This window comes from Melopsittacus undulatus, chromosome 4, assembly GCF_012275295.1.
Source record: "Melopsittacus undulatus isolate bMelUnd1 chromosome 4, bMelUnd1.mat.Z, whole genome shotgun sequence".
Taxonomy (NCBI): Eukaryota; Metazoa; Chordata; class Aves; order Psittaciformes; family Psittaculidae; genus Melopsittacus; species Melopsittacus undulatus.
The window spans coordinates 89,019,856-89,035,865 of NC_047530.1; the positions used below are offsets into that span (position 1 = coordinate 89,019,856).

The 16,010-nt window shown below is 61.3% G+C and overlaps 1 protein-coding gene across 6 annotated transcripts in view; it reads right to left on the reverse strand.

The window, feature by feature from the left end:
• Positions 1 to 16,010, reverse strand: part of TNS1 (tensin 1) — a 68,274-nt gene that overhangs the window by 41,603 nt on the left and 10,661 nt on the right. For 2 of the 6 annotated variants that reach the window (XM_031053059.2, XM_034061666.1), the window contains exons 4-5: positions 4,481 to 4,519; positions 2,348 to 2,389 (exon numbers count right to left, since the gene is read on the reverse strand). In XM_031053059.2, coding sequence (XP_030908919.2) covers positions 2,348 to 2,389; positions 4,481 to 4,519 — 81 coding nt within the window. Of the gene's footprint in view, positions 1 to 2,347; positions 2,390 to 4,480; positions 4,520 to 12,148; positions 12,245 to 16,010 lie in introns of those variants that run through there. The other 4 variants (XM_034061667.1, XM_031053061.2, XM_034061668.1 and 1 more) reach the window with 3 other exon arrangements.

Here is a 16,010-nt window from a genome sequence, read left to right on the forward strand (position 1 = left end):
GGACGGAGCAGTGGCAGGTCCTGCTGCCCAAGTGGCGGCGAGGAGCCAGCCAGGGACCATGGTTTGCTTTGGCCTCAGCTCTGCAGAGCTGAGCACCAGGAGGAAATGTTTGAGCTCTCAGAGCAGGAAACTTCTATTTATGCATGTTCTCTGGCCTCGAGAAATTCATCTGCAGCCGGTTTGCTCGGTGACTTCGTGACCTCAGCCAAAAAACAAAGCAGGGCTTCCAAAAAAAACCACTAAGGAAAAACACACTCACACCTCATTAGTTTTAGTATCTCCAGCTAATAAGCAGGAGTCATTTAAAGACTCATCTCATGCAGGCAGCACATTCCGAGTCCCTGAAGGATCCAGAAACAAGAGATGCACCCTGCAGCCACCTCCCAGTATGTCACTTTCGTCTCTGGAGCTGCAGGACCTGCTGCCACTCTCCTCAGGGCTGCAGTATTCGGCAGCCAGCATGCTGGAAGCAATGGGATGAGGTGGGAGAGGCTTCCCCATCAGCCTTCAGCCACCAGAGCAGTCCCAGGGGTGTTCCCATGGGCAGCTCCGTCACCCTCCATCAGCCTCACGTCCCCCATCAAGGTCAGGCTGCCCGGTGGAGCGGAGCTACACTCAGGCTCAGCTGGGGACAACCACCTCCTCTCTCAGCCCAAGCCGCTGCAGGAGGCAGCAGCCCTGCCCAAGTGCCCGGGGGGGGGGCTCAGGCAGCAGTGGCAATAACCCCCAGGTTCTCCTCAGGGTGCCCCAAACCTGCTCACCCCAGAAACGCCCCCACATTCCTGGAGTTAAAAACACAGCAAAAAGAAAGAGCATAACACATAAAAAAAAGGCAAATCAAAAAAGAGTTAAAACACAGCAAAAAAGAGAGGTAAAATTTTCCTAGGCAGATCAGGATGCATGGAGCAAGCTTGAAGCCAAGCATGGGCTCATCCCTGTGTCACTCAATGGTAACCAGGATGGGATCCCCACCAGGGGCTCTGCTCTGCCCCAAACCCTCAGAGCAAGAGACATCTGGGGTCCCCCATCTGCACTCTGCAGGGGAGCCCCATCAGCCCCTGTCACCCCACCCAGCTGCAGCACCCTCCCAGCCGCAGCCTTGCCTGGCAGAGGAGCTGACACGGGGCAACTGGGACTCACCCCCTCTCCTGCATGGGAAAACTGAGGCACGGAAGGGTAAGCAAGGCAGCAGCTCCCCCCCCCTCTCCATACCTTAACGGCAGTGAGACCCTTGCTAATCCATTTCCACGGCATGGTGGCTCTGCTCCTGGCACCCTCACAGCCCAGGGAAGTGGGTGCCCGTGGCCAGGGCCCTCCAGCATACCCTGTCCTGGCAGGAGCCCCCTGGCTCTGCCCCACTCCCCCCAATCTAATGGCAGCTGCCTCTGCCGCCAGCCACTGCCCAGGGAGAGTCAGCCCGCTATCAGCTGATAGGAGCCAGCACCCACATTGTTAAACACTCTTGCCTGCAGCCACGCTGGGAGACCATTGAAAGGTCTCCTCTGAAGCAGAGACACGAGTCAAGCCAGTATGTCCCAGTACAGCCAGGCACACAACAGGCTGGTCCCAGCCACACTGGGTTGAAGACCCCACTGCCAGCCCCATCAAACACCTGCCTCCCAGCCCCAGGGTGGCTCAGCATGTCCCCAGGCTTTGGGCAGCACCCAAAACCCACAGGTCCCTTCTGTGATGCAAGGCACAAGAAAAGCTGCAGAAATAGCAGGAAGCTTGCCCAAAAGAGTGCAAAGCCAGCAGAGGGGAATCCTCATTGTCCTGCTAGGTTATTCTAGCTGTGGATGTTCTTTCTCCAGTTCAGAGAGGTGCTGGAAACATATCATGGAAACAAATGGATGGTGCAAAGCCGGCTCCCAGGTGAGGAAAGCTTTCACTCGCTTCCTCGTGGGAACTGCTCTGCCTCCATCTCTCAGGTCCCAGCCCCAGCACACAGGGAGGCCAGCAAGCTGGCTGCGAGCAGGGGAAGCTGCCCACGTTGACTTTGGCACTGTGTTTGTCTACACTGTCTTAGCAATTTGATGTCCATGGATTAAATAACATATCCCCAGCTCCAAGACAGGAAAGCTGGCTTTGCAGCAAAAGCCCCAGGCCCCCCCCCCTGCTGGGCTCTGCCACCGACCCTGGGCACATTGCTAGGCCTTCGGCATGGCCATCATCACTGTGGCTGGCAGTGAGGGAGGGCTGGGGCATCCCAGGGATGCTGGGGGACTTTGGAGGCATCCCAGGCTGAGGGGTTTTGGCTGCAGTGGGTGCTTGTGGCAATGGGACAGGCACAAAGGGACTCCCCAGGAGGTCTCAAGACAGTCCAGTGTCCTTGGCTGGTAGCACTTACCAGGGTGTCTACCTGCTTCCTGATGCTCTCTCCCACAGATGGCTGCAGGCAGGCAGGAGGAGGGGAGGGTGAGAAAAAGGCAAGTGAGAGAGAAGGAGAGAGATTGAGAGACATGCACACACAGAGCAGGGGGCAGGGTCAAAAGTTCCTCCTGGGCTATTTCTGGCCCTTCCTAGGAAATGCACCACGGTCCCATTTCCTTCCCTGCCTTCCAACATGTCCGCTCTTCCTAAAGGTTGTGAATCCCTCGAAATCCAGGCATGGAGACAGGGCAATGCTCAGGTGCAAGGATGCTGCCATCTTGTCTCCTGGCAGCTGTCCCCTATGCTGGACCGCTGCTGCAGATGGGTAACACTCAGTCGAACCCTGTGCTCCCTCCATGACAGCACCTGATGCCCCACACACCTCTGGGTTCCCATCTGGATCCCCCATGGTCAGACCCCACAGCCAGGAGGTAAACAACAGGCAAGCCTAGCACAGCCCCACACCCAGCCTGGCCCCTGGCCACCAGCAGGCCCAGCTCCCCAAGATAAACCTCGCCAAACAGGACCAAAGAAGTCCAGAGGGAACAGAGCAGGGATCTGAGATAGTCAAAAAGGGGCAAATTTGGTGACACACTACTACAGAGAGCTTTGAAATGGGGCTGGAGACAGGAATTAACTTCCCAGGGTTAGGGAAGAGTGTCCAGACCCCAAATATAGAGAGCAGGGGACAGATATTTCTGCCTGGGGACAGCTGGCTGGGTCTCCTGAGGGTGGTGCAGCAAAGGGACCCAGCGGAGTGGCTTATGGGGGTCCTAGGACCAGGGGGATGGAGGAAAGCCCTGAGACCAGGCTGCTCTGGTCCTGGCAGCAGAGCCAGGGCTGCCATTTCCAGACATGGGACAGGGCAAACCCCTTTTAATTTCCTCCCAGAGCCACAATTAACGGTCCCAGCTCAGACCCAACATGTTTTTGCTGGTGATAAGTGCCCGAGGAGGCTGGCAGGGGCGGGAGGTGCAGGCAGAGATTAAGCCCGGGACAGATAACCACTACGGGGCCTGGGGGGGGCATCACGCTCTGCTCCCACCCCATCCCCTCTCTCACTTGGGCTGATGCACTGCTCCCATGAGCTCTCAGGGGGGCATCCCCGAAACCCTCTTTTCAGGTGAGACCCCTGCCAGCTATGGGGTGCCCAGCGCAGGGCTCCACAGGGGTCACGGCCACCCCAGCACTGGTAGGCTGCCAATCCCAGAGCCAAAACCCTGCCAGGGCCTCCGCTCCCCGGCGCCTGCCCCAGCAAGCCTTGGCACACGTCCGGAGCGAGAAGGAAGGGCGGCCGCGGAGGCCCCAGGCAACGCCAGCCTCCCCACCACCACGTGCCCGCTCTGCCTGCCACCACAGCATGGGCAGAACGGGGATGGGAGGGCTGCTCAGCCAGCAGGATGCTGCCTGCTGGGCACTGCCACGCCACACTTCACAAACCTCTGCCCCAGTGTGGTCCTGCTCCCACTGCCATCCCAGTGCCTTGCCCAGAGAAGGATGTACAGCATGGCAAAGGAGCACAGCTCTGCCTGCCCAACACCCCATTGCCTGTCCTCCCAGGAGGGGGTGAATGGAGATTGGGCACACAGCTGTTTTCCCAGTGTCCATAGAGGACAGTGTGGGAAGTGCTGTTCATCGCCCTGGCTCTGTCTGCTCTGTAAAGGTCCCCAGGAGGGACAGTAGAAGACGGTGACAATAACAAGGGCTGCAAACGTGCAACCTTGGGCGCCCTGATTCAAAGGGACATCTGGTAGAGCCATCTCTGTGTGTGCAAGGAACAGCCCCAGCTCAGGCCAGGGAGGGGAGGCCCTCAGGGACCAGGGAACCCAGAGGAATCAGCTCCAGAAGTCCTGTGATGGCTAGGCTGCCCCAACTGATGCTGCTCAGACATGGGATGCCCTGCAGCCAGCAAAGCTGGTGGGAACTGCACCAAACACAGGGGTGCCATTAACCCCAGCACAGGACCCCTGTGGCTTTGGGGCAAGAGACTCACACCCTGAAGCCCCTAGGCAGAGAAAGCCCCATACCCAGTGCAGAATAGAGTCTTGTCCCACCCTGCATCCGCAGAACCCTACCTGCCACCCACAGCTCATGGCAGGGGATCACTTACCAGCTCATAGTTGACAGCAGCAGAGCAGGGGGTCACAGCCTGCAAGGAAACAGAAGAGGGCCAGGGTTAGTCCCTGCAACCAGCACGGGGTGTGAGAAGGGACGAGGCTGCAGCATCCCCCCATTCCCTAAACAAACTCAGTGCATGCCTGCCCAAGGGGGTGACAGGGGTGCCGGTGGCCCATGGCAGGAGCAGAGGCAGCATCCCCAGGTCAAGGATGGGCTCCCTGGCAATAGGAGTAGGCTCGGGACCATGGGGGTGGTGCCACTTATGCTCGGGCAGCCCCAACCCCGGGTGGGCACGGCACGGCACGGCACGGCACAGCACAGCACAGCACAGCATGGCTGCCTGATGCCAAGAGCAGCTCCTGGAACAAACGCCAGCGCAGCCTCGTGAGTGCTCCTGCAGCCGCCAGCTGAACAGCCTGGCTATTGTTACCTTAATTACCAGCGGCAATTACTGACAATTAACCTTGGGGTTTGCGTGCACCCCGACCGGCCGGGAAGCTGCAGCACGCCAGGGTGGGAGCGGCAGCGCTTTGCCTGTCTGTGCCGGGAGCACCGGGAACAGCCTTTCCAGCACCGCGCTGGTCAGGAGATGGCGGCGGTAGCGGCCAGGTGTGACTGCGAACATTTCGTCCCCTCTGAGCATCTCCATGTGTTCCCCGGAGCAGTGACCCCCAGCCAGCCATCCCTTGCCCCATCCCAGGATCCAGCCAATCTGCCGAACACCACCATGGCAGCACGGGGACCCCCCACACCTCCCTCAGCCATAAAAAGAAGGATTTGCTCCAAGGACCCCCGTTAGAACACTCCGATCCCACCCCATCCCAACCCCCACTGCGTGATGCCTAGTGCCTGCCCCATCCGCGGCCACCAGCCTGTTCCCATCCCGCCTCCCTGTTTTCTTCAGGGATTGTTGTTCCTCCTCCTCCCGCTCCCTTCCCCTGCACATTATTATTATGATTTTATTCTAATGCAGAAACGCTTCCATAAAAGGCCCCTTTCCCTGCCCCGCGGCGCTGGCCCTGCGCCAGCCTCCCTGGAATGTTCTCCGGCAGCGGGCCGCTGTGGACGGGGCCGGCGAGGGCTGTGCTGTATCCCGTATCCCGCACCGTGTCCTGTGTACCACGTGCTCTCCCCCGGGGGTGCACAACCAAGGGCCCCCAGCCCCTACCCAGGCCCAGCTCCCGAGGCTGGTGATGAGGGGAGATACACAGCTCCCCCACCATGGGACATGCTGGTTCCTGTAGGGTCCATGCCCAGCCCTCCTATGCTGTTGGCATCAGGAGGTTTGCAGGCTACAAATGCTCCTTTGGGTGGAGAAGGGAGAAAACTGGGGTGCCTATGGTTGTGTTTCCCTGCCCTAAGGGGATCCTCAGTTGTCTAACATGGGCTTGTACTCACTCTACACTGCTCCTCCCATCCACAGGAGACACCAACACAGCTCTATGCCATTGCTCTCATCCCAGTAAGGCAGCTTTACAAGGACTGCAGGAATGTAACACTGTTTTCAGCTACCCTCCCTTTCTCATGTTTGGCTCAACACATGCCCCAAGTTCAAGAAGAGGGAAGACCCAGCCCCAAGCAACAGACCCCTTCCTGGGGAACCCAAGCTGCTGAGCAGGAGGTACAGGAGCATCCCTCCTGCTTCACAGACTTGTAAGAGCATCACCGCACACAGGACTGGGGTGAGCCGCAGGACCACTGCTATCTCCATCCCCAGGCACCCCAGTGCCCCATGAGGCAGTGAGGGGTGGGAAAGGCTGGGAGACCTGCACACCCCTGGCCCAGGCTTCATCTTGCCATGGCAGACACAGCGACCTTTCTTCTCCCCCCGACCGGTGTTTGCATTCCTGCTGCCCGGCCCCCGCCGCCGCGACCCCACCGCCCGGCAGCCCTGCCCAGGAATGTGAGGAACGAGGCGCAGCACGGCTGCCGCCCACCCCACGGCCCTCCACGGCCCCCCAGGTCGCAGCCACATCCCACCAGCCAAGCAGCAGAATCAGTTTCCCAGTGAGTGAGTCCCCAGAGCCTCGAGTGGTGGGGACTCTCTGATGTCTCACAGAGGGTTGGGCACACCCTGCAGCCTTCCCCTGGAGGGAAGCGGCAGGCTCGCTTCACTCATAACCAGCTGTCACTGTATCACTGTACCTAGAACAACTCAGTGCCCTCAAGATACCCAAACCAGAAGTAAAGACCGGGATAGCTAATTAATACCTGACAGCTCCTGGACACATGGCCCCAGGGCAGAGCAGCCCATGGGAGCCCTCCTTCACCAAACTACCTGCTGCAGCTTGGGGATCCACCTCTGCACCCCAGATCCCTGCCAAGCCTTCAGCACCAGCTCACAAGCACTGAGCGAAGCTGGAGGAATGCAGACATCCACCACATACCTGTCTATGAGACACTCCAGAGCCTGCTCCATGCTGCAACCAATGTTTGCATCTCCCTCCCAAATCCTTCCTCTCCCTCCTCCTCCTCCCTTAGCAAAACAACCCCTGCAGCCATGGAGGAGCCCAGGGGCATAGTCAGGTCCTGCTCCAGCCAGAGCATCCCCATGGGTTATAGGCCCAGCTCACGCAATGCCAGCAGGGCTGGTGGAAGACAAACCTCCACAGAGGAGCCCTGTGCTTCGGGAGCAGGCTGGGTCAGTGCAGCACTGGGCACAGGATGGGCTGGGGGAGCACAGGGGTTGCCCCAGCCCGGCTGCCTGAGCCAGTCACAAGCTGGCCCCAAGCCACAGCCCGGCCCACCCGGCTGCCGGTGGGCGATGCAAGCCCATCTCTGACGCATATCCCTTCCTTTGGGTGGCGGTTTTTGTTTTTCCCTTCCCCAGGAGCTCCGATAAACATTCCTGAGCAGTCTGATATCCGGGCCGGTGCTGACCCTTGCGATGCTGGAAGCAGACGCAGCAACACCCACCCCAGCCCTCAAGCAGACCCCAGCATGCCAGAGACATCCCATAGCCCAGCACTAAGACACCAGCAAGCCAGCCTGGATGGTGTGGTTGGGGCAGGAGACTTGCTATCAAAAGGGGTTTCTCTCAACATCCTGGTCTACCCCACAGCAAGCCAGCATCAGGCAGGCACAGCCCTCCTGGCCCCACTGTGCAGAAGAGATCTGGACCCCAAAAGAGGGGAAAAAGGCACCTTATTCCCTCCACCCCCCCAGGAAGGGCGTCCCCTGTCTAAACCACCCTGTGGGCTGGAAACACCGGTTGCCAAAGAGGATAGTGACTCAGTAGCCAAATTGGCATCCCATGGGACTACACTAGGGTAGCACCAATGCCAGCTCAGCACATGTCACCCCGTGGTGGACTGCTTCCCTAGCAAAGCCACCTAAGCTCTGCACCACCCACATTCCAGCTGGGCTGTGCATCTCCTCCCCATGCACCCCATGGCTCTCTGCTCACCCTCAGACCCTGCCTCAAGCAAGGGGGAGAGCATCCAGGGCCACCCCCAGGGCCACAGCAGCCCCCCAGCCAGCCCAGAGCCTTTCCCCTGCTACCAGCCCCACAGCAGTCTCCAAGCACTGCCAAACTCCCTCCTAGCCATAGTGTGGGGCAGAGCAGGACACCTGCTCTGACACCCCATGCAGAAGGCATTTCAAGGGGACAGGCTGGAGCCACCAAGTTGAGGTGTCAGGGTAGGTTTTCCCCTCTCCAGCACCCCTGTTTCCCCATTCCTGCTGGGATCAGCTGCAGCATCCTTCCCCCCGCCGGCCATAAGGATCTATAGGATCTAGGCTCAGAGAGTGCCGCTGCAGCCACCCCACTGCCCTGCCTGGGGGTGAGGTCCCCTGCGCCCACATCACGTGCTGCCTGCTCCTGCCCTCACATTTCTTGGAGCTCCGGCAAATCTCCTGTTTATGCAACAAGTCCCCAGCGGGAGGACGGCATGTTTCCGTCCGCACCCGATCCCCTCTCACCCCAGCTCCACCCTGCCAAGCACAGCCCGGCACACGAGGCACAGGGTGGCCATATGGAGCCTCAGCTCCCTGAAACAAGGGTCCCAGGGAGCAGGCAGCACCCCAGCACCACACAACCCCTCTCTGCCCCCACCAGCACAAAGGGCTTTGCTGCTTTGGGGGTTCCCCCCTTCGGGAGGGGAGGCCAGCTGTGCCGAAAGGCAGGGGAGCGGCTTGGCCGGAGGCTCCGGGTGAGTCAGGCTGGGCTGACGCTGGGGCATGGAGGTCTCACTGCTCCCAGGCTTCCCTCCGAGCATCCCTGTCCCACCCCGCAGCTGGACCAGGAACTGTCACCACACCATCCCCTCTGTGCTGGGATGCCTGGCAGTGCCTGTGCCAGGGCACAGGCTGCAGAGCTGCCCTGCCCCTGCATTGCCCAAGAGATGCTGGTGGTACCCGGGGGGTTACTGCAGAGCAAAGAACCAACACCATGCCACAGATGTCCCCCAAGCTGGGATGGACCCTATCCCCTCTGTGTCCCCTCTCTGGTATGTCCTCAGGGAGCCACCTTGTCGCCCACCCCCGCCAGGAAGGCGGCAGCAGGGCCAGGAGAGGTCACCCAGAGCACCCAGCCCTGCAGATCGGAATTGAGATACCTGTGGGGACACCAGCTCTTCCACCCTGCACTGGCCCTGGGGCCACCACTGGCACCCCAATGCACCCACAGCATGGCCAGGAGAGCCGTGACCCACCCTGCAGCCTGCAGCCAGCCAGGTCTGCAGTCCTGGCATGGGGAGAACAGGACAAGGAAGACAATGTACAGGGAAGCTCTGAGGGGTTGTGATGGAGGCAACACCACCAAAATAGCCCTGGTCTGAACCCAAATAAGGGCAGGTCCTGGCTCCAGGCTGGTTTGAGCAATCAGCCCCAGGGTTGCCAAGTGCCAGCTAGGGGAAGGAGGAGAAAGTAGCACCCCAGGGCCTGTTTTGTGGGGATGAAGAAGTTTTTGGGGGTCAGGAGGGGGACAGAAGTGTCTCCACATGCCCAGGACAGGGACTGACCCTGCTCTGCCAGCAGGTGCTGCCTCAGCATAGGGCTGGCCACAGGCAGGGATGTGCTGAGCCCCAGTGCCTAAAAAGGCAACATCTGTAGGCAGCAGGTCTGGATCCGGCCCTGTGGGCCAGCGCATGCCTGCCTGGCACCAGCCCCACAGCCCCAGCCATGCTCTGCTGCCAGCACCCACCAATGGGTGCTGCTACCCTGCTGTGGGGACACCCCACTGCCAGGACAGCACTCACCTTCGTCCAGCCAGCCTGCCCCAAGGGAGAGTGTGGGGTCACTATCCCCCTGCACCACGCCTGCCCCAAGAGAGAGCATGGGGGTGCTTTCTGTCCCACATCAACACCTCCCCTCCAGGTACCAAGCCAGCCACCAGGATCCCACACTAGGATTGATCAGCAGTCACACTGGGATTAGCTGGGACACTGTGCTGCAGGGGACTTCACAAGGATTGGGCCATACACAGGTTCTTACATGGGATTGGTCCATGTATTGATTCTTAAATGGGATTGGGCAGCAACTGGATTCTCACTTGAGATTGGTCAGTGCATGGATTCTCATGCAGGATTGGCTGGCACACGGATTCTTAGATAGGATTAGTCAACACCCAGATTCTCACACAGGATTGGTCAATATGTGGGTTCTAGCACGGGACTGATCAGAGCAGTGATTCCTGCACAAGACTGGTCAGCGCATTGATTCTCATATGGGACTGGTCAACAAATGGATCCTGACAAGAATTGGCTGGGGCATAGTTACTTATGTGAAACTGGCCAGCACGCTGGCCTCTAAGCAGATGTGCTGGCTGCTTGTGCCCTATGGTGAGCACAGTGGGAGGCCCTGCCCTACAGACTCCCTCTGCGATGCTGGTGGAGCACCAGCAAACCCCATTCCTAGGCATAAAGACCCTAATGCAGGCTCTGGGCTGCCCATGGCGCAAGGGGCACCCAGCAGTAACTGTGGGGCTGCAACCCACCTCTAATGGCGGTCATGGTGCCAAAATAAGCCCTGACTGCCCCGGGTGGTCTGTGCCTCCCAGCACCAAGCCCCTGGGCTTCCCTCATGCGCAAAGCCCCAAGCAGATGGAGACCAAGGTCAGTGCTGTGTCTCCACCCCATGGGACAGAGCCAAATAGGCTGCACTGAAACTGAACCAGTGAGCAGCACCCCTGTAACTGGGGTAGCCCATCTATGGCATCAGGAGGGGGGAGATGGAGCTGCTCCACTCAACCAGGGACCGAGCCACGGGGCTGTTCTTCTCTCTGCACCACAACCCCCAGCAGGGCAGCTCCTGTGCTGATCCAGGGCTGCCAGCACTGTGACAGGATGCCCAAGGGATGGGCTGCACAAGGCCAGGTACAGGACAGTGACAAAGCAAGCAGGAGAGTCACCCAAGGCAGGCAGAGCTCTCTCATCCCCTAAGTAAGTCACAGTGCAAACGGGCCACTTGGCTCAAGACCACAAAAAGGGAGGGAGAGGGGAGCACAGCCCCAAGCACACCACGTACTCTGGAGGGGGACAGCAGCCCCGCAGAGCAACAGGAGCCCTGCCCTTCCTGGAACAGGGGCCAGCAGGATCGCTGACAGAAGCTTCATTAGAGACGCAGCAGCTTGAGCTCGTTTTCCCATGACCCGCTTTCCCGGGGGTGCCACCCCCAGGGATGGCTTCAGACTCCCGGCAGGACACACGCAGCCCTCCCAGTGCCACCACACTGGAGGGACAAGGGGTGCCTGCTCGGGCTCCCCCACGCAGCAGATGCCCCCCCAGCACCCTCCAAGAGGAGCAAGGGGTTACGCACTCACTGTTAACCCCCTGTCCCTGCCAGCTGCCCCACAACACCCCACGAGGTCAGCGGACCCGCTTCAGGGGCTGCTTCTGACGCCGAGCGGGACCAAGCACACCGGGACCGGAACAATTCTCTGTTTTCTCTTGTTTTCCCCTTAAAACTAGGAGGGCTGATGCCTCGCTCAGCCGTTTCCTCTCCCAGGAGCACAGCCCAAAAACATCTGCGCCGCGACATGCCCTGCCGGATTTAACCCTCTGCGGGCCCGGCGGCGCCGAGGAGCCGGGGGTCCCTGTTCGGGAAGGTGGGGGCTGCACCCGCCGGGGCTGCCGGGCTCCTCGCCACTCATTAACCCGGGTTTAACCATTGACGGTGCCGCGGCGGGACCGGGGGGTTAACCCATGGGCTGCCATGGGTGTCCCGGCCCCTCCCGTGCCGCCCACCGCGGGTGACAGGCACCGGTCCGGCAGCGGGGAGGGAGCCGCGGGAGTTCCCCGCTTTCCCGCGCAGCCCCGGCTCCCCGGGGACAGGTCCCTGCGCACTCGGGAGGAGCCGCGAACCCCAGCGCCTGTGTCCTCCCCTCCGGGACACCCCGCGGGTCACCGGTGGGGAGGGGGGCACGGCGAGGACGCCCCCCCCCCCCCCCCCCCCCCCGAGCCACTCACAGCTCCCAGCCGGCAGCAAACCAACCCGAGCCCCCTGCCCACATCCTCCTGCGAGCACCGCATCGGCCGCTCCAAGTCCCCCGCACCCCTAGACCCCGCTGGGGAGCGACAACCGGGACCCCCCAACACGCACCACCCCATCACCGCTTGGGTGTCACGCGTATCCCCCGCCCCCTGAAGACATGCCACCCCGCGCAGCACACACACGCCCCCGGGGGGCAGGGGACCCTCCTGCCCTCGCTGCCCACCCGTACCTGGTTCATGACGCTCCCGAAATCCATCCGGGGTCTCGCCTGCCTACATCCGAAAGGGACGGCAGCGCTGCCTCACCTGGCCCGGGGGGCGCGGGGGGCGGCCGGGAGGGCCGGGGGGGGGCAGGCGGGAGCCCGGCGTCGCCCCGGCGGGCGGGCAGGCGTGAAGGCAGACTGCAGGCAGAGCCCCCCTCCCTCCCCGGGCCAAGCCTGGAGAAGGAAGGAAGGAAGGACGGAGGGAGGAGGGAGGGGAGGGAAGGAGGGGGAGAGCCGAAAGGTTTCGCTCCCCTCAAGCAGGACCCGGCGATGGTGGAGCCCAGGGGGTCCCGCCGGCCCCCGCTCCCCTCCGCACCCCTGGGGCAGCCGGGGACTGGGGAGCTCGGGGGCGCCGGCCCCGGCTCTGGGGAGGAAGGGGGTCCCGGGCGGCTTTTTCCACCACTCCCCTTTCTCCTCTCTCTCCTTCTCCCTCTTCTCCTTTTCCCTCTCTTCCCAGCTGCACGGCGCGCTCCAAGTCCAGCCCCGCTCCGCTCCCCTCGCCTCCCCTAAAAACGCCCTTAAAGGCAACCAGGAGCCCTTATCGGGCAGCTGGGCCTGGATGAGGGGTACCAGTAAGTGGCCAGACACCCCCCCCCCAAAAAAAAAACCCTCCACTGCGTCCCCTTGCAAAGCGCCTCGCACTCTGTGCTGAGGGGCCACAGCGAGCGATGGGGCGCAGCGGGGTCAGGGCCTTATCGCCCCATGTGACGCCACCAGTGTCCCAGTGCCCTTGGCTGGAGGGTAGCAGGGACAGGGCTATGGGGCCCTTCTTGGGGCTTTTATCTGCTTGGCACCCCTGGCACAACTTGGTCCCCCTTTCCACATGCAGGACAAGGTGTGCAATTGATGGTCCCTGGGTGTCCAGCACCCCCAGCCTTGCAAGATGATGATTTACCATCCCACCCCCCAAGTAAAAAGCAAGGCCAAAATGCTGTAAAAGCCACGGCTGTCCCTCATCACATGGAGCCACACCAGTCCTTACTCGCCTGTCCCAAACCCAGGGTGTGCCCAGCATCCCCCCTGCCTTCCTCCCATCTCCCTTCCTCCTCCTCCGGGGCTCTGTGTGGCCATGGCCAGAGCTCTGCTCTCCCCAGCCACCCCTGGAGCAGCCCAGCCCTGCCGCTGCTTCGCGTGGAAGTGCTCAGTGCCGGGAGACCCGGGAGCGCAGGGGGAAGCCCCCTGCAGTGCGGGGCAGGGGGGGCCGCCTGCAGCGGCCCATGGAGCAGCGAGAGGGCCGGGGAGGCGGTGAGCCAGGCACCCGGCCCAGCGCTGTTGACATTTTCTCGCCCAACGCCTCCCCGTTCCTGTTTGTGTTTCCGTCCTCGCAGTGTGGGCTCAGCCAAAGGGCTGGGGCTGGCTCTATCCACAGGGAGCAGCACCTCGGGGACCCCTCCTGCCTCACCAACCCCCAGGAGTCACCGGGGAGGGGTTGGTGGTGGGGGGCTGTCCCTCTGCCCTCCTTCAAGACTCCTGTAAATGCATCATCTTTGTGAGTGCACTCCCACTCCAGCTGATCCTGCCCAGCCCCTCCATGCCTCAGTTTCCCCAGCAGCCAGCTAGTGCCATGGGACGGGAGCACCAAGAGGCACCAGTGGACCTTTCCTGCTGCTGAGGATGAGACACCAGAGCCCCAACATCCCTGGGTGGCACCTCCTCATCCCATCCCTAGGAAGCACCTGCCACACTGTCCTCCCTGGCACCCAAGGGCATGGAGCTGAACCCCAGCAGCCACCACGCTGGGGACAACCCCCCCAGCCAGCATCCACTGGCACCCTCAAACAAGCTCTGCCAGCAGCACAGCCTCCAAAAACCAGGCATCCCAAAAAGAGGGGAATACTGTGACTGGGATGGAGTGGCAATGAACATCCTGCACCAGGGGAACTGAGCACAGATCCCAGCTCAGCTCCAGCACAGACTCCCGTATGGACCCCCATAGCCCCAGTTCCTTGGGAGGTGGCTGCAGGCCAGCTCCCAGGCTCTGGGAAACACCAGCAGCGGAAGAGTTAGGGCCAAATGGGAAAGTAGCTGAGTGGGATGGAAATGAGTGGATGAGCAAAGGGCACTGACAGCAAGTCCCTGTTCCCGGGAAGGTGATGGGAGCTGTCCCCTGGGGAGCTGACGTGTCCCTTTCACAGGACACAGCAGAGAAGTCCTGTCAACACCCCTGAACTCCAGCCACCTCCTGGAGCTACCAACTCAGTGTACCAGTGAGAGCAGGTCCAGCAGTCCACTGAGTGACTCCAGTGGCCTCTGCACCCCTTGGGCTCCCTTAAGCACCCACTGAGAAACCACCTTCCACCTGAACCAGCTCCTTCACAACCCTAAACAAGCCCCCTTGAGTAGCACTACTCCAGATGTCAGCAGCAGAAGGGGAACCTGGGGACCAGCTACCTGGGGGGATCATCTCCAGAGGTGAAGCCCCAGTGCAAGGTCTGTAGAAGCCCTCTTGAGCCAGAGCTTTCACCTGGTTTGGGGTCAGTGCCACCCCTTGGTGGTCCCAGAGGACCCCCAGCACCCTTCCCAGCACAGGTCCCAGGAGGAGTGGCCACAGTGGTCTGGGAAGGGAGCAAATCTGTGGGAAATAAGGCAGAAGTCCTCTGTGGGAGCCCCTGTTCAGTGCAGATCCCACTTCCCACCACCACAGAACCCTGGAGGGTTGGATCTGGTCCTGCTTTCCCGCGAGGAGGGAGGGAGGCTGGTGGTCCCCACTGCCCCAGCTGACACCCCCAGGCCAGCCCTGGCCCCTGCTCACCCATGCAGAGGCTGGGCAGTCTCTGCTCCCTGCCCACCCTCCTGTGCGCAGCAGCACCTGGAGGGTGCAGAGAAGAGCCCCAGCTCCTCTGAGCAGCCAAGACGACAGCTCCCGCGGCCCCCCCGCCCCAGAGCTCAGAGAGGCTGAATATTTGGGCAGTGACGTAAAGAAGGGGAAAAAGAAAAGAGGGAGAGGGGGGGAAATCCCCATAGAACCTCCTCCAGGACACACTGCACAAACACGACCTAGCACCGCACCACGGCAGCACTGACCCCCACAGCCCCCCCATCCTGCCACCCCGGCTGGGCCAGTGCCAGGACCAAGGACACATTCCTGCGGCATTCCTCCCCCCCGCGGCCTGCTCTATGTGGAGACGGAGAGTGTTTCTAATTACCTGTCCCGAAGCACTGGGGGGTAGCTTTTGATGGAACATCGGGGACAGGGACAGGAAGCAGTGAGGCTGCAGAGGGTGCAGAGAGAACAGAGTTGCTGGGACAGTGAGCAGGGACAGGACATGTCCCGTAGCACAAGCTGGGACATGGATGTCCCCTCCCTACAGCCCCTGTTCCTGGCACAGCCATGGAGAGCCTGCCATGCCCCACTTGGATTTGCCTCCAGCACTGCCCGGGCCTCTGACCACGGCACAAACTGCAGGGTACCCATCACCACAAGTCAAGCCTGACTGGAAGGGTCCAGCTACCCCCTGCCTCAGTTTCCCCTTCTGTCTCTGACTTGCTTCACTGGTGGGGGGTCCCCACTGAGGGCACGAGACACATATCCCCTTCATCACCATACACTGCGATTCCCCACCACCAAGGAAGGGCCCATTGGCTCTGTGGGCACTGGAAGCAATTGCTCTGGCCAGGATGCGCCTGGCTGCCCAGCCCTGGCCCCGCTCCAGCCCCTGGTTTAATGATGGACAAACAACCCCTCTGGAGTCCCATCGCAGGGGGCACTTGAAAAACAAGCTGCGCCTGGCACAGGGCCAGTGGGGATGGATGGTTCTGAGCTGGGAGCACACACATGTGACCACACAAGCATGTGCAAGCACGCTTGTGCACACACATGGATGTGCTT